This window comes from Rattus norvegicus, chromosome 4 (assembly GCF_036323735.1).
Source record: "Rattus norvegicus strain BN/NHsdMcwi chromosome 4, GRCr8, whole genome shotgun sequence".
NCBI lineage: Eukaryota > Metazoa > Chordata > Mammalia > Rodentia > Muridae > Rattus > Rattus norvegicus.
Window position 1 is genome coordinate 163,633,715 of NC_086022.1, and position 18,764 is coordinate 163,652,478.

The following is an 18,764-nucleotide window of genomic DNA, read 5'->3' on the forward strand; positions in this document are numbered from 1 at the left end:
TTTATTTAGCAAAGCAAAAGAACTCAGAGTAATTACAAACTCCAGAAGTCTACTGAAGCAGGCTGGGCTGGAGGTGGGTGGCAGCCCTCTGTGCTCTGCATGGTGGATTTTTAAAAAGTGTCTTTTGGTTCCCTCTCTCCTATGTCAATGTCAAGTTCCTCCTGCCTTGGGAAGCCAGCTTCATTTATCTACTCTGCTGAAATTGATGTCCCCACTGCTGGCCTTCCCTGCTCATCAGCATATTCATTGGTGGCAAGCAGGGTCACGGGAAAGTCCCCTGGTGTCTTACTTTCTTACATGGGCTGCCTCCTGCTCAGAGCTGCTTAGCTGCATGTTAACAGTTACAGGCTCGTTCTAAACGATCACTGCTGTTACCAATTGACTTTTAGTGCTGCTTTTCTCTGAAGGTTTTCCTAGGTAAATTGTTTCCTAAGAATTTTCATGAATGTCAGTTCTTTGCGTGTCTGTACATTGAAAGTCAATATTATCAAATATTAAAACTCATTATTCCTGGCAAGTAGGGGTTGAGAATTTATTTGAATTGTGATAATGTGTTCTTCAGTTTAAGTAATTCAATTTGAAGCGGAGTGATCAGAGCTTGTAGAAGTCTATTTTTAAAGAAATTTTGCATCTTCTTATAAATTAAATTCAATACTCTTACTCCTTTTATTTTCATGGACAGTTTGGCAAATTTTTAGAAAGGGGGACATCCAAAAGATGTATCTCTTTTTAAAGCTTAATTTCCCCCAAGCCTGGAAAGAAGAAATGCCAAGCAAACTAGAAAAAGGACGGCAGGCGGGAAGAGCTAAGTTACCTTAGTTTGCTTTTCTGTCACATAAACCGAAACCTTTCAAAGAAAAGCTCTTCTCTTCCAGTTATAGAGCTGAGAAGCCTAGCACCAAGGTGCCAGCATTGGCCCAGGGTCTGCTGGTGAGCATCGTGGCCTGGTGGAGGTGTCACATGACCAGAGTTCAGTTTACCCAGGATTTTGTGGGCGCTACTTAAACCACTGTCAGTCTTTTCCTTAAATCCCTTAACCCTGGGCTTTCTGGAGTCAGTCAAGGTCAAAGGCTTTAATTCATGCTCTACAGCCCAGAGTGATGGCTGGGAGGAGTTAGGCAAGAGAGCGGGGGCTTTGTAAACAGTTTTCCGTGGTCGTCTGCTGATGACCTCAGACACAGAGACCAACAAAGATCGCACAGACTCCTGGGTTAGAATCCAGCGCCCCTCAGCTGCCTGGTCTTCTTTCCACAGAACTCCCCTCATAGGATGGCACATCTGGGTCTGCGTACGTTTATATCTACGCAACGAAGAATCTGTAAGACTCACAGTGCTTTCAGAGCCCATGCTTTGTGCCACTGCTGCACGGGGAAGCAGGCAGCAGAGACAGGTCAGGCGCAGAGATCTGGTGTGGATGGTAAAGTAATCGAGGTACGATTCGCAGTCAGGAGTCATTGCACGTGCTTTCTCGTTTTAGTTCCTTTTGGCAGATCCATATATTGTCTGAATCACAGCTCTCAGAAAGCACTTTGTCCTGTGAGACGGAGGCACAGCTGTCCTTTTCAGTGTCACCAGTGATGTTTAATCTGAGGAGGAAGAGAATGGCCACCCTTAGTGTTTAGGATTTTCTATAATTATCCCAAGTTGGTCATCTTCTTCTCTAGACTTCAAATACTGTAGAACACACACACAGTTCTTAGGCACAGAAAGTTCTTTTTGTAGTGGGAAGCAGTTAATGCAGAGACTCACAACTGGTCATGATTCTGAGAATAAGTGATAGTTTAATGCTCAGCCCTAAGTGGGACATTATTACTTCATCACCCCTACCACCTGGCTCAGGGGACATCATGAGAAAGAGGGCAGGAGGACTGCCATGGAATTGTCTCCTGCTTGACAAGGTTAGTCACTCATGAACTCATTGCCACTATGATGACCTGCACAAGACCTGTACAAGATTGGGACTGGACAGTCAACATTACATCACAGGTAGAAAGGAGCTCTTGAGACCGCAGACTTCCTTAAGGATATGGGCAGTTAATAGTTGCTGGATGACAGATGTCCTTCAACAGAGGAATGGACTCAAAAAATGTGGTATTTCTACACAATGGAATACTACTCAGCTATTAAAAGCAATGACTTCATGAAATTCATAGGCAAATGAATGGAACTGGAAAATATCATCCTGAGTGAGGTAACCCAATCACAGAAAAACATACTTGGTATGCACTCATTGATAAGTGGATATTAGCCCAAAAGCTCGAATTACCCAAGATGCAATCCACAGACGACAGGAAGCTCAAGAAGAAGGATGACCAAAATGTGGATGCTCCCACTCCTTCTTAAAAGGGGGAAAAATATCTATAGGAGGGGATATGGATGCAAAGTTTAGAGTAGTGACTGAAGGAACAGCCATTCAGAGCCTGCCCCACATGTGGCCCATAAATATACAGCCACCAAAACTAGATAAGATTGATGAAGCTAGAAAATGCATGCTGAAAGGATCTGGATATAGATCTCTCCTGAGAGACACATCCAGAGCAGGTCCAATACAGAGGTCAATGCTACAGCAAACCACTGAACTGAGAACAGGACCCCCTTGGGGGGAATTAGAGGAAGTATTGAAAGAGTTGAAGGTGGAGTTGGGGATTTAGCTCAGTGGTAGAGCGCTTGCCTAGGAAGTGCAAGGCCCTGGGTTCGATCCCCAGCTCCGGGGGGAAAAAAAAAAAAAAAAAAAAAAGAGTTGAAGGAGCTTAAACCCCATAAGAACAACAATGCCAACCAACCAAAGCTTCCAGAAACTAAACCACTACTGAAAGTCTATACATGGACTGACCCAGGGCTCCAACTGAATATGTAGCAGAGAATAGCCTTGTTGGGGCACCAGTGGAAGGGGAAGCTCTTGGTCCTGCCAAGGTTGGACCCCCAGGGCAGGGGAATATGGGGAGGCAGTAAGGGGGATGATGGGGGGAATACCCATATGGGGAAGGGGGAGGGGGAGGGGGATGGAGAATTATGGACAGGAAACCGGGAAAGGGAATAACATTTGAAATGCAAGTAAAGAAATACATCTAGTAAAAAAGTGTATTTATAAAAAAATAGTTGCTGTGTGAGGATATGTCATTTTTTTCAGTGATATAGCCGTGATTCATTTGCCTATGCTCCCATGAGTAGCCCCCGATTCATTTTCAAGTTAGCAATCAGAATTAAACTCAAAGGATCACATGCACTGTTGTGTAACAATTTCTTCTGAACTGAAACATTCCATCCTGGAGGGAGACTTATTAAGATTTGGAAAAGTTTCTGGGTAGTGGTGGCTTTTAATTCCAGCACTTGGGAAGCAGAGGCAGGTGGATCTCTACAAATTCAAGGCCAGCCTGATCTATAGATCGAATTTCAGAACAGCCAGGGCTACACAGAAAAACCCTGTTTCGAAAAACAAAAACAACAAAATAATTACTAGTATTCCTACTACTCCAGGAGTAGTGGGAGTAGTAACAACAACAATAATAATCAGAAAGATCTAAAGGGAAGCTCCATAAAACTCAGTAAATAAACAATTCACAAGTCTTAACAGAAAGCTCCTGAAACTGAACAGAAATGGAAACAAACATAGGTTGTTGTAATGGCCCAGCCCAGTAATGGAGTGGTATGAGAAGTTTGAGTGCTTGAAGTCTGACTGCTTGGGGGAACACTCCAAGATAACATCACAAGAGTCTTGTGACTTGATTTCTTTTTTTTTTTTTTTCTTTATTTTCGGAGCTGAGGACCGAACCCAGGGCCTTGCGCTTCCTAGGCAAGCGCTCTACCACTGAGCTAAATCCCCAACCCCGTGACTTGATTTCTTTAAAACATGAAATGTTCTTAGAATGTGTTTTTGTTTTCCTCCAAATTCAGCAGAAAGGACTGGGTTTACTTCAGATTGTTTATTACTACTTACTATTGATAATTGATGTTTAAACTATCCTTTGTTTGCTTCTCTGGAAAAACACATTTGTCATGCTCAACTTGTCTTTGCTATTGTATACAGCTTGAACTCATGAACTTTCTTAACCCTCAGTATAAATTGTCTGCTGCTCTGAATAAAGTTGGTTATTGCTTGAGACTTTAGTCTGTCTCATTTACCAACTCCATTCTCCCAGGTCTTACTGCCTCTGGAGCCTTGATATACCAATAATTATGAATTCTGCTAAACTATGAAGCACCAGCTCTCCCATTACATTCATGGTTGTCATGACAATCTCACACAATAAGAAAATGAGACACCAAAGAGCAAATGGCTAATGACTGCTTTGTGGTCTATATACAGTTGTGGCTTATAAACTAAGTGTGCCCTAACTGGGCACGTATTGAAACCCAGGTGTCCAGCTGGTGATTCTACTCATAAGTGATTGGATCATGAGTGCACTGATTCTGCCAATGGATTAACTCACTGATGAGTTGCCTGCTGTATGAAGTGAGCCTCACAGGAAAAGGCCAGGCCTTTGAAAGGCCTTTCTCTCTGCTCCTGTCCACCGTGAGGTGAGCAACGTGGCTTGTCTTTGCCCTTCAACAGCATTGTCACAGGAGTCAAAGCAATGGAGCAGCAGACTACAGATTGAGACCTCTCAAATTAAAAAAAAAAAAAAGATACCCAATCACCTTTCCATTCTTGCTCATCTCAGGTATCTTATAACAGTGACAAAAAGCTGATTGATAAGCAATTTTATTATATCATCTACAACAACTGTTAATATGTAGATAGTTTCTCTCAGATGTCAGAGATCCATACTGATATTTATTGTACTTTTTCTTTCATACTCTCTCTATACTAGTTGGAACCTGACAAATTGATCTGAAGACAACCTGTACAATATTTTCACCAAAATTAGAAATGTGCTGCTTAAGATATTCCATGTAAAGTATAGAAAAGTACAAGAAAGATAAAAGAAAGAAGCAATTATATATGTTGCTGGGTTTCTAAGTAGCCATTTTCCAAAGGAGTTAATCTTGTCTCTGGTTTTAAAACTCCATTGCATCTATGCACACATACATATATACATACATATGTACATTCATACATACATACATACACACATACATGCATACACACATACATTCATACATACATACATTCATACATACATACACACATACATACATACATGCATACATACACACGCACAAGGCAGCCCTGATGGGGAATGAACACCACAGTCAGGCTACAGCATTAGGGAGTCTCTGCTCCAGTTGTTGGGGGCCCACATGGAGTTGGGTCCACACTTAGCTGTATGAGTGCCAGGGTCTCATTTCAGCCCCGTGTGTTCTTCAGCTGGTGGCTCAGTTTCTGTAAGCTCCCAGAACACCTGCTTTCTATACGTAAATGTTAGTCACTTCCTCATCTGCCCAAAAAGATGATTTTATATATATATATACATATATATATACATATATATGTATATATATATATTCCACATATATATTACACACACACACACACACACACACACACACACACACACACACATATATATATGGGAGTAGTCCTGCTGCTTGCTGATTGGTTCCTGAGTAGCTCTGAAGCCCCTCCCACTATACCAATTAACCTTTTTTTTTTTTGCTAAGGAGAAGACTTTGAATAGGAAAAGAGCTGGAGGCTGGTGCTGGAGGGGGAATGGGAGCAGAGCAGGGAGACAGAGCAGAGAGCACCGATGGAGGCACAGGCAGGGAGGCAGGTGGAGGAGATGGCTAACTGAGGGACTGCCCCAGCAAAAAGGCTAGCAGGCTTATACTGCACAGACTCTCCATGTCTTTATTATTAAATCCCAAGGGGGAACCCCCAAAGCCCCTGCAACAGAAATAAATATTCAAATTAGCTCTTCTAGTACTCACGCATCAGAATTTAAAGTCGAGCCGTTTATCCACTTCCACTTCTCGTCTGACAATGTGTAACTTAATCCAATCCAGAATGAGCTGCTTATTCTCTTTGTCAAGTTCCGTAGGAATCTCTACAATCAAAATAGAGCAGAGAACTTAACCCTGAGTCTGTATTGGTGACTCATACTCTACCAGCCTCCTGAAACCTAGTTCAGGGGTCACCTGTATCTGTCCTGAGTCCTCGACATAGTTAATTCTTCCCCCTTTGTGAAATCTGTGCCCCATATTGATGATCCGGAGGGCACACGCCTTACATATGCAGTTATTGGCTCACGTGTCCTATTAGTCTCTCAGACTGTGAGCTTCCATAATGTGAAGTCTCCACTTCCTTTGTGTAGAAAATCTGTTAAGTCCAGAGACACTGGTGTAGCTTAAAGAACATGTAAATGTCTCTAGTTTATTGAACAACCTACCAGTTCTTCTTGGTCTTGAACGAGCAGCAACGTGGCTCCTTTTCCACCACAGTCAGCTAGACTTCCCTTCCAAGTGATGGAAGTTTGAGAAACATGAAAGCATTTATCTTGGTGTGAATGCCAGTCTTTTGGGCACTTTAACTTAGCTGGACTATCTGGAGAGAGAGGAAGACATGGTGTATTACACCCTCTTCTTGCTGCACCACAGCCAGTTACACAGGGCAGTTTTTACTAACACACGCTTTTATTAACATTTGCAGAAAACAAGATTACTGTTATGACATCAAATAAATATAAATAACAAAGACTTTATTTTTGTCTCTATTAATTCAGATGAAGTTAAATATCTGAAATTTTTATTGAAACAGTCAGGTATTTCTTGTGGTGTTTGAGTAAGAATGGCCCCCTAGGCTCATACATTGGAATGCTTACTCATCGAGGGGTGGCCTCATTGGAGGAACTGTGTCATGGAGGGGGTTGTGGGGGGCTTTGAGATCTCAAAAGCCCAAACCAGATTCAGTGTCCTCTCTTCCTGCTTCCTGCAGATCCAGATAAGAGCTCTCAGCTACTTCTCTAGGACCATGTCTGCCTGTGTGCCGCCATGCTCCCCACCACGCATGGACTAAACTTCAGAAAGTGTGAGCAAAGCCCAGTTAAATGCTGTTTTTTATAAGAGTTGCTCTGGCCATGTCTCTCCACAGCAATAGAACACTGAGTCTACAGCATTTCTCTAAAGCATATTACTTTTTTGGTATGTGTGCGTGAGTGAGTGAGTGAGTGTGTGTGTGTGTGTGTGGTGTGTGTGTGGTTTATGTGCATGTGTGTGCAAGTACACATGCCTGTGTACATGCGGAGGCCAGAGAAGAATGTAAGGTCTCCCCTCTCTTCCTCTTTACTTAATCTTTAGAAGTAGATCTTTCCTTCAACATGAAGCTAATGTTTTTTTCTACAAAGCTGAAAACCAGCAGGCCTCAGTGACTATCCTGTCGCCACTCCCCCCCCCCCCCCCCCCCCGCACTGTTGGGTTGTTTATTAAATGGGTTCTGGGGTTGTAATTATGGTCTTCACACTTGCACACAAACACTCTTAACCTCTGAGCTGTCTCTTAAGCCCCGTATTTTACGTTTTAGCCTGATTATCTGTCTATCAGTGACCAAGTGTGCTAGCAGCCTGAGGAAGCATGGTCAGGTAGCTAAGATGCTAGATCTCAAGGTCACGTACTTCAGTGAAGTTTTCAGCAACAACATCTACCAGTCGCGTGACTTTTGACAAGTTCTTCCCTTTCTCATGCTTCAATTTTCTCAAATGTAAAACCCACAATGATGTGAGCTTTGACCAAAGGTGTTTTGATAGGGATCAAATATCAGGGTGTCAAAATTACCTGTTGTTTTTGTCCTGTTCTCTTGAACATCCGCAGGGCTGTTTTGTATCAATGGTTTTTGTAATAATGTTAGCACTGGTAATAAGAAAACATAGGAAGAAGATGAAACGTTGTTAAACTAGAATTAATATTGTATCTATCACTCCCGGGTGGGGGGGAAGTGAAGCTATCTTAACAAGCTTGAATATGGACAGGAGAGGATGCATTAGCAACATGTTAACAAAGAACTGGGCAGAGATAGCAGGAAGAGAGAACAAGAAAACAGATCACTTGGGCTCACAGGGCTGTTAGGCTACAGGTTATCTCAGGGCATTGCTGAGACTGTCACACTGCTCTCACTTCTCCTCTGGCAGTGTACTCACACCCACACCGTCTGTGAGCGTATTCACACCCACACCGAGCAAAAGGTTGCTGACGACCTTCTGGAGTTCAGTAGACTCCTGATAAACTCATACTCAGGCATTGTGGCTTTCATTGTTATTGTCACCTTGTCACATGTGTGACCTTTTGCAGGGTTCCAGGTACACATGTATCACCTCGTAATGATTCTCAGAACAAGTAAGAAAAGGAATGTGAGAGGCGAGATTGTCTTGTAACTGCTCGCCATTGATCTTTCCCTAGGCTCAAGGCGGCCAGATCATGTGAAGAAGCCGAAATACTTATGGTGGAAATAGAGAAAGAATTCTGTCTCACTTACCTAAGACACCGAGTCCAATCACACTCAGGACAAGAAGGATGAGGCAAGCACAGCCGAGTTTCAGAGCCAATCGATGCCAGCGCGGGCACTGGCAGGTGTCTGAGAAGTTAAAGAAAATACACTTTTAATCTAGTTGAGTGCATTTGGAATGGAAGTCAGAGGTGATTAACATGGATAGTTGGATTCAAGTCAAGGGTGGGGTTGCAGAAAGGAACCTTTTCTCAGCTAGCTTACTGTAGAGTTCCACAAGACGAGTTGGGTCAAACAGTGCTTTCTCTGATAACATAGGACTACTTGACTTCTCGTGCATGTTTCATGTGAAAGGGGCGGTAGGAGGGATGAACTGGTCGACGAGGAGGATGTTTTGAAAATTGCTGAGTGAGTGCTTTACAAAAATAAAGTATAAGTTCTGTATGGAAAGGAGCCAGCATTTTCCCCAAGAAGGAAGATCTCATTTATAGAAGGGACGCACACACAGACACAGACACAGACACAGACACAGACACACACACACACACACACACACACACACACACAGAGGCATACACACAGACACACAGACACAGACACACACAGGTACACACACAGGCATACACACAGACACAGACACACAGACACAGACACACAGACACACACACATAGGCACACACATAGGCACACACATAGGCACACACAGGCATACACACAGACACAGAGAGAGAGAGAGAGAGAGAGAGAAAGAGAGAGAGAGAGAGAGGGAGGGAGGGAGGGAGATGAGGGGGCGATGGGGAGGGAGAGAGAGAGCACTCAGTTTTGTGCTAAGCACCACCTTTGGTGCTGGTGATGGATAGAAATTCTGTTATTTAAGTGGGGCCCCCTTCACTGGTATTGAGGATGAGCTTCTCTAACTTGGAGCAAAGCTCAGGCATGTATGTTGCTTTGTTTGTTTGTTCTGGACGGGGTTTCAGGGTGTAGCCCTGCTGGTCTGGGACTCTAAGCAGACCCGGGTGGTCTTAGCCACCACAGTGTTTTCAGTGTTTTAACTACAGCAGTCACTTGTCACACTGGCCGAGCTCTCACACTCTTAGCGGAAGGCTGAGCTGTGGATAGAAGCAAACTCTATTTATATTCCTCCACACACAAACACAGCTTTCTATCTTAACTATAACGTTTACAGCTCAGTATGTAGTAGCAAAATCTGTTTTGTTTTCCCCCTTTCCTTTCCTTAGAGGTTTCCACCTTCTCATGTAAAGGGAGAGCCCCATGGCTTCTCTTCAATACAACAGGGTTGCTAGCATTTACAGCACTCACAGTTTGAGGCTTACTACTCAGTAAAATGAGGGTTATTTGGGCCACAAACCTGGGTGACTGGCAGGTGGTGAGGAGGCAGGGACTCACGTCTTGACCAAGATTGTGTGAAATCTCATCGTGCTGTTCAAAACGATGTCCAGCTTAAAACACAGAGTTGCTTATTCTGGAATTTTCTATTTAATATTTATCAACTAGTTCTTGACTACAAGCTGTGAAAGTGCAGAAATTGAAGTGGCAGGTGAAGGGGGTGCTGTGGTAATATAACACATGCTGACATCGACAACGCTAGGCTGGTGAGCGACTGGGGCCTTCTCTTGGTGACCATATCAATTACCGTACAATGAATGCCTCACGTTTATCAGAAGTTGAGATACAACAGGTTATGAAATATGTTCATGAAGTCTCATGATTTGGTCAATTTATTGTGATTTTAGACAACTTTGAGAACATGAGTGTCAGGTGGAAAATAGTAACAGTAGTTTAATTTATGAAAATACTACGGAGAAATACTAGCTAGCTCCTATACCTGAACTGTTATAATTCCCCATTTCTCACATTTGGCCTCTAGCATTTACATTTTACAATGGCTTTATGAATTCTAAGAATGCTTTCCTAGTTGACCTTTTGCTGAACTTTGATCCCTTTTTGTTCAGGTTGGTTAAGAGTGGCCTTGAACTCCTGCCTCCATCTCTCTGGTATCATAGGTACGAACCACATACCTAGCTAAAGTTCTTACTTCTGTGTAGCACTATTTGATTTATGATTTATATATATATATATATATATATATATATATATATATACATATATATATATATGGTCTATTTTGTATTTTTATAAAGTGGATACATATGTTTTGAGTTACATGCTAAATAAAAAAAAAAATAAGATGGGCTATTGCATGGTCTTTTACTAGCACTGTAGTTTCCAGAATTGCCGTATATCCATCTCTACATCTCTACTTTCTCTCCGTATATATTGTTTACATTATCCATTGCAATTGAATTGCATGACCCAGACTGAAGACAAACACCAGTTGTCTCTACTTTCCAGACCAGAATTGAGACATGACACCCACTAACGCAAGTCAGTTCCTTTTAAAATGTTCCTCTGGAGAAAGGATAAAAAGAAAGGATGGAGAGGGAGAGAAGGGGGGAAAATGTTCCAGAAGAGACAAAAGACAGTCTAACTTATGCTTTAGCGGTATCTGTAGACCCATCAAACTACAGACTGAAGACAGTTACATACGAAAGGCTGCATTTGTGTGGAACGCACACGCCCTTTCTCCATCAGTACTCTCTGGACAAATACATCATGGCAGCTGTTTCTGTGGCTTTGAAAGGATCCTAGGTGCTGTGAGCTAGCTTCGGAAGCACACAGCAGCATGCACAGCAGGTTACTTGTAACCACTACATTTTATATAAGAGACCAGCATATATGCAGTCAACAGTGAGCATTGTTGGTAAGAGGTGATACGGGACAGTCATGGTTGGAAGCAGTCACTGTGTTAGGTTTGAGGGTGTGGCCAAGTGGGTCACCAGTGCTGCTCTGTCCTGGACAAGAGGACACCAGAGGAGCCCCACAGGCCCAAGGCCCATAATATTTTTATAAGCCAAGAGTGTTCTTATTTATACAATGTGAACAGTATCTACTACAGAATGTTCTAGAGAGTGCTGCACGCAGTAGTCATTCTAAATCCCCGAGCATAGCATCTGGCCTGTGGTAATGCTAACAAATACCATTTTTATATTTTCTTCTAAAAAGCGAGAGTTTTGGTTTTGTTTTAACTAAAGGCAAAAAAGTCATTTGAATTAATTTTTTTTTATACATTCATGACAAAATTTAAAGAACTCCCGTCCTCAGAGTTGGGCTCCCTGTACTATCTTGTTCTACTATTGAAGTGACATACCGAAGAAGCTGTGTGAGCACTGGGTATGTGGAAGTGCTGCCACCGAGCTCTTCGGTATTACACAATGCTAAGTCATCCCCATTGTTCCAAGCATTTCAATGGCTTCCCCCTCAACATCTACACCTACAAAATATGCTCCAGATCCCTTTCTGCCTGTCACCATGCCTCCTGACTTGCTCTCCACAGCACAGCACGAGCGTGCATGCTCCCCTGTGTCACAGGCTTGTTCTCCCTTTGTATCTGCCGGTCCAGCTTCCTAGCAGACTCATCTCTCAGACACTCAGCCTTGGTTCCCTGCATCTTTCGGGGCAGGACTCCAGCATCGCCTCTCTGGAAGGCCTGCCTCGATTACTTGTTTGACACAATGCTGTCTCTCTAGACAAAACTCTGAAGTTCCACTTAAATGCTTCTCTTGTCATTTGACACCACACAGTTGTTGATGTGAGTGTTTAGAATCTACAGGAAGAAAGATGCTTTCCTCTTTCTTCATGCCTACTTCCCCGGCGTCTAGAGCAGTGTTTGTTTTAGAGCAATTGGCTATTTCCGAATGAATGAGCGAACTCCAGAGGCATTCGTACATTTTTTTACCTGGTGTACCATCAAAACAGACCTTTGGCCATTTAACCACAAACAAACTAGGTCACTGCCCATGTCCCCCTTTCCTGTTCTCTTTGCTGGCAGATCTAATCATGGTGCTTTGAATTTACCACGGTTTGAGTCCTTTAGCTAACCGGTCCTGGTGGTTTCACAGTTATTAAGCTACTGGGTCAGTATTTTCTCTTCAGACATTGTGCTCTGTTTTTATTCTACTATTATTTGGGTTTTCGTTTTTCCCTTTCAGGTTCATTTTCAGATTAGTAACATTTTAAATAATGATAACTTGCTTTTAGACTTTTAAAAAAGACTTTCTAGATACTTTCTTCTCGTTTTCTTATGTTTTTGGTTGTGAGCCTAGCCTTTAATGGCTGAGTCACCTCTCCAGCCCTCTAGTGTTTTGGATTTGGGATCATGAACAGTAGGATTTGAGGGGAGCATTGTTATCTTTCTCCATATTTGTTTTCTTACACCCTTTGAAACAAGGCTTTTTCTCCCCTTTTCCTAGGTAGGATGGGAAAAGAAGACTTGCTTTTCACTCCCACAAAAAATATCAGGAACCACGAGCTCCCCATGTGGCTGTCAAACCAGCCCCTCCTTCCACTTTCCACTGACCCTCGTGTAAACATTCCAATAAAACGCATTTGGTGACTCCGAGTCTTTCTCCCTGATTCAAACCTTTGACAATTTAATAGTTTCTAACAAGAGTCACTAACGTTGGAAATTCACATGTCACAAAACATGGAGGACAGCAAACTGGAAAACAGCTGCATTAAGACCCGTGTTCAGTTAGACAGCAGCCTGGAATTCTGTTATTGTGATTATTTTCTACACTTGCTGCCTGAGCTTCCGGTCTCTTACACCAGCCATCCTTACGTCATGTACTTCACCTCTCGCCAGACTCCCACATTTCTTTTGGTAGGATTACAAAATCCTCTGGTGGATAAGAATGCTACTTTTGGCCAGCATTGAGATATTAATTCCAGACTGGCTCTGGTACCTTGTGGTTCATCCATTTAAGGCTGTTTCACTTTGCAAGACAGAAGGAGCCAGCTTTTTAAAAAATTAAATAAACGTGTGTGTGTGTGTGTGTGTGTGTGTGTGTGTGTGTGTGTGTATCACCAGCTTTTAATTTAGTTCAACCTTTGGTTTTGACTATGAGTTTCTCCCCGAGGACTGTCCACCTTTGGGGAGACATTGTCTACACACTGCACTGTGAAGGGACAGCTGGGGTTGCCGCTGAGGTAGAATTGGTTCACAGTGTTCTTGTTGCATAGATGCATTTGCAATTAGCAATCGAATGCAGAAAGTGTCTCTTAAAACACCCCTTTGCTCTCGTGAGTCAAATATACTTTCTTAGGATTTTTGGCAAAGGCTGACTAGGAGAAGTGGCGTTCAGATTTCTTTCTGACTACACGAGTGAAATGGAATGTATGGCCTTTCTAGAACTGTGGTTTTTCTGCAGGCAGAATGCCTACACTATTTGACACTAACATACACCTGCTGGTCACCTTTAACACAATGAGTAACACCCGTAGGTTTTAGAGGAAAATCTTAACTCTGGAAGATAATTCAAATGCCAGAAGAGGCAAGCTGCTTACCTGGGGAAAGAGATGGAGGTGGCTCGCGCTTGGGCTCTCCGGTCCTGGCTAGGTGTAAGTCCGCATAGACCACTGCCGTGTCCATCGTAGATGGAGGGACTTGACACTGGACTTGTGCACAGGGACAAACTCCAAGTCCTGTGAGGCGAAATGAGCGAAAAAGGAAGTCCGCTGCGTATGCTCTGCTCTGTGTGTCCACACCCACCCACACTGGTAATTGAGGGTTTCTCCATAGTTGTTGACCTTGGGGTGTCCTGCTCACACAAGCTTACTTTTTTTTTTTTTTTAAGGCAAGAACATACAGAACATAGGGTTTGGTTTCTCAACAAGTTTCTGGAAAGGTCTTTCTTGTTCTTATTTTTCCAACCATCCCTTATGAGTTCTCCTCTCAGATCTCCAAAGAAATATTCATCTTTAGTTCAAATTTACCTTAGCTCTCAGCCCCCAGGGATTAAGACTTATGACATTTTACGCTATGTTATGAAAAATGAGGATTAGGACATAAAAGTCCATGGTACTGTTTGCCAGTGAGTTGAAGCATTAAATTCCTCCTGAAATCTGTATACTGTGGTGGGAGCTGTGGGGTGTGGAAATGCGGCTGGGGCTCTGCTAAGAACCCATGATGAAACAACAGGGAAAGCAGCAGGTGCCACTCAGTGTTGTTCTGAGCTAAGGACTCCATCGGCAGAGGGACAGGGAGTGGAAGATTTGGGTCTATGGGATGTGTTAACTCCTCCAAGGATTTTCAGGCCTAGCAAGGACCACAAATGCCCCCAAGTGAGACATTCTCATATCACGAGTAAAAAAGAAGAAATGCAAGAGTTTTTTTAAAAAGACGCTTTCTGTGGTTAGAGTGGAATTGTACCAGGTACTTGAAAGTATCTGGTAATGGCAACAGTCTGCTGGCTGTGGGTTCTAGGAGATGTGTGTGTGTGTGTGTGTGTGTGTGTGTGTGTGTGTGTGCCTGTGTGTATGTGTGTGTGTGTGTACAGACAACATGGGGCTCACACTCATTTCCCATGACCATGATGGTTATAGAGTGAGGGGAAGGCTGTGTGAGGGTCTCACATCTCACTTAAGACTCAGTGAAACGCCCTCAGCTGTCACTGATGATGGATGGTCACCACACTCAACACCATGTCCGGGACTCTGCCTCATGCTATTGAAACCTAAGATTTCAACAAGCATACAAGATTTTCCAGAGTGGTCCCTCTTGAGAGACTCTGTATTTATTTTGCTCAGATTACTAAACCTGGCAGACAAGAGTGCTGATTTCAACCATTAGAGTAATATAAACTTCATACACATCAGGACCTCCGGCTTTAGTATATATAAGAATCACCCGAGGGGTTGGGGATTTAGCTCAGTGGTAGAGCGCTTGCCTAGCAAGCGCAAGGCCCTGGGTTTGGTCCTCAGCTCTGAAAAAAAAGAAAAAAAAATCACCCGAAAGTTTGCTAATAATCCACTTCCTATCACTCAGCCCTCCCCTCCCTTCCCCAGATATGAAGGTATCTTCAGTGGGAAATGTGCGAATAGCATTCCAAACATTTGAAGTGGCTCATGGATCCTGCTTAAGCAAGCAGCCCCGTGGTCAGTGACTATGAGGACACATTAGAAAGATGAACAGAGAAAGAAGTCTGAAGCTGTGATTAGGTTAAAAAAAAAAAAGTAAAGCTTTGAGGACACTGAACTTTCAGGGTTTTTTAGGTTTACTTCATTATTTTATGTGCCTTGGTGTTCTGTGGCCATGAGCTGCCTCGTAGGACAGGAACTGTCCTCTGGGAGAACAGCCAGTGCTCTTGACTCCTGAGCCATCTCTGCAGGCCCAACGTTGAGATGTTGGATATTCTGAAACCTGCCCGTGATGGATCTACAATGGCCTTGCTAAAAGCAAGAGAACTGAGGGGAGGTACTTTTTACCAGCAAGTGCTTCCAAAAGCCTCTAAGCCACAAAGCAGAAAGAAACTAAAATTAGCAACCAATGACAATTGTCGTGGCCCCTTGTTCCCATGCAGTGGATAGACGACTTTTTCTGTGACAGAGTGGCAGGGGCAACACTAACTCCTGCACGGCTATTTTTACAACAAACGTGTTGTTATGTAGCCATAGTTGTGTAGATAAAAATAAAACTCTCCTGAGAACTCGCATCGGGAGAATCATCTGACTGACCAAAGTCATCAGATCACCTAATTGCCCAAACGATAGTTCCACTGCAAAATATGTCGGATCTCAGGACGATATTGACCTTGTTACTATAAAATATAAGGAGAGTGGGCAGACGTGTGTATTTGTGTGTGAGAGAATACAGTGTGATATTAAGCACAGACAACATGCTGTTAAATCTAAAGGCTCAAGTGGTAAATGCTTGTACGTGATCCTGGGTTATAATTATTTTTGTTTGTCTACATAGGTGTATGTATGTGTTTATGCCTGTGTGTGAATACAGTATATGTTTGTGTGGTGTAAGTGCGTGTGTTTGGGGATGTATATACCTCTGTGTATGCCCAGAGTTTTGGATATTCTTTCTTTCTTGTTCCTTTGAGGCATGGTTTCATTTGGACCTTGCAATGACTTTGTGTTTCCAGCTAGTCTGAAAACCAACGCCCTCCAGCCACCCTCCTTTCTCTTCCCCTCTGGATGTTGGGGTTATAGGTATTCCCGGGACCACACCTCGATTGCTACACCATTCTTATCTGCTGAGCTATCTTTCCAAACCCTGATACGGAGTTCTAAAGTGGCGATAGTTTAAAGTCATATTGAAAATCTCAAGGATTAAGAAGGGCAAGCTTCCCCGTGGTCGCCTGCTTTGATATTGAACTCTTTTTCCTTTAAGAGTGGAAGTTAGAATGTGTAGGAAAAATAGAGTTAAATATAAGCATTTCTCTTGAGTGTGTGAAGGTAGAAAAGAGGCTGCAAAACAACAGTGACAAAAAAAGGGACTGGAGAGATGGCTCAGTGGTTAAGAACCGCGACTGCGGGTTGGGGATTTAGCTCGGTCCCCAGCTCCAAAAAAAAAAAAAAAAAAAAAAAAAACACCACAGACTGCCCTTCCAGAGGACACAGGTTTGGTTCCTGGAATCTACCTGGCAGCTCAAAAGTGTCTGTAACTCCAGTCCCAAGGGTCTTGATACCTTCTCCTAGCTTCTCTGGACTCGAAGTGCTCACACAGTGCACAGATACACATGCAGGCAGAGCACCCACACACATAAAATAAAAGTCATTTAAGAAATTAAAAAAAAAAAAGACCAAGAGAGATTTTTCAAATGTCAAAATCAAAGAAAACTTTACACAGATACAAAAGCAAACAAACAAGAACAGGGACAGGGAACGCTTTATAAATTCAAGCACCACAGACGTTTGAGCGTCTTCAGGAAGAGTTGTAAAAACTTATTCTAGAGTCAGCAACGTAGGAACTGAATGAGCTGATGGACTCCACGGAGAAATAACTACAGGGAGACAGGAAGTCAAGAAGCGCACGAGCAAAATCGTCTACCAACAATAACCAAATCGATTTGAGGAGTGAAAAGCTACAATAACGGAAAGGAGGCGGTCGCTGGGAGCCAAACTGTGATCGGAAACAAAAAACCACCTCTTTTCCTGAAAGCAGAAGATGGAGTATTTGTGAAGGCTAAGAGGATGGGAGAAAAAGAGAAGGGAAACTGTTCAAGTAACGGGGTGTCAGTACGACCAAAATGTGGCATGTGCATGCGGGAAGTGTGTCACAGAGAAAACTATTATGTTGTATGCTTAATACCTTCTAATAAAACGTAAGGGGAAAAAAGACAAACGGTTTTCCTTTATAGCCATTCTGGGCTCAGTCATTTCATAATAGCTGCAGAAAACGGAGTCACACAGACGATGTCTTCAAAGTGGGGATAAATTCATTCCAGCCAAAACCATCCCAGTCAGCCCAAATTACCCTTCAAAAACAAAGAAACTGAGACTTTTCCAAATATTCGAAAGTGGAAGGAAGTTATTACCTGTGGACCTGCTACACAAGAGAGAATCCAGAGTCAAATCGAGTCAAAGGGAGAGGACAATGAGGAGAAAAACAGAGTCATAAAATGTTTTCAGCATACACGGCAGCACAGGCTACACAGGTACATAGATTTTAAGTGCTGAACATATGTGAAGAAGTATTCATAATTGTATGACCGTGTACAGAATATTTTAAAACTCCATGCAGAACACCAGTAGCAAAGCCTTGGCTGACTAAAATCAGTGGGATGTTTGTGGTTGAAATTAAGCTAATGCCAGTTCAAACTAAAACTCTGCATTTTTAAGAAGCTTTATATAGGAATTGACAGGATGGCTTGGTGGGTAAAGGTGTTTGCCACCAAATCTGAGTCTGAGACGGATACTGGAACACGCATAGAAAGAGAGGACAAATTCTAACAAGTTGTCCTCTGGTCTCCATATATGTACATATGGACTTTAAATTTGAATAGCACTTTTCAAAAGTTCTTAATTTTTAAAATTTTTTTATCGGATGTTTTTTATTTAGATTTCAAATGTTATTTCCTTTCCCAGTTTCCTGCCCATAACCCCCCCACCCCCTCCCCCTCCTCCTACTTTTATAAGGGTGTTCCCCCTCCCAAACCACTCCCACTTCCCAACTCCCTGCCCTGACATTCCCTTACATTGGGGGGTCCAGCCTTGGCAGGACCAAGGGCTTCTCCTCCCACTGGTGCCCAACAAGGCCATCTTCTGCTACATATGCAGCTGGAGGCATGAGTCTGTCCATGTATATAGTCTTTGGGAAGTGGTTTAGTCCCTGGGAGCTCTGACTAGTTGGCATTGTTGTTCTTATAGGGTTGCAAGCCCCCTCAGCTCTTTCAATCCTTTCTCTAATTCCTCCAACGGAGACCCCATTCTCAGTACAATGATTGGCTGCTAGGATTCGCCTCTGTATTCATCATGCTCTGGCTGTGTCTCTGAGGCTCCAGCTATAGCAGGCTCCTGTCAG

General features: G+C 43.0%; 1 protein-coding gene across 1 annotated transcript; it reads right to left on the minus strand.

Annotated features, from left to right (window-relative positions):
- Positions 1-642: 642 nt before the first annotated feature.
- On the minus strand, positions 643-13,915 carry Klrb1b (killer cell lectin like receptor B1B). Its single transcript, NM_173292.3, has 6 exons — positions 13,799-13,915; positions 8,405-8,503; positions 7,708-7,782; positions 6,327-6,481; positions 5,869-5,984; positions 643-1,586 (listed from the first exon to the last, which is right to left on the minus strand). Exons 1-6 carry the CDS (start codon positions 13,881-13,883, stop codon positions 1,445-1,447), a joined length of 672 nt encoding a protein of 223 aa, NP_775414.2. The 5' UTR covers positions 13,884-13,915; the 3' UTR covers positions 643-1,444.
- Positions 13,916-18,764: the final 4,849 nt, after the last annotated feature.

Coding starts and splice junctions, on each gene's coding strand:
- Klrb1b (NM_173292.3), bottom strand. CDS start 13,883: ATGGACACGGCAGTGGTCTATGCGGACTTACACCTAGCCAGGACCGGA. Junction 6,482..7,707: donor GAACAGGACAAAAACAACAG/GTAATTTTGACA, acceptor CTCTCTCTCCAG/ATAGTCCAGCTAAGTTAAAG. Junction 5,985..6,326: donor TTCAAGACCAAGAAGAACTG/GTAGGTTGTTCA, acceptor TTTTGATTGTAG/AGATTCCTACGGAACTTGAC.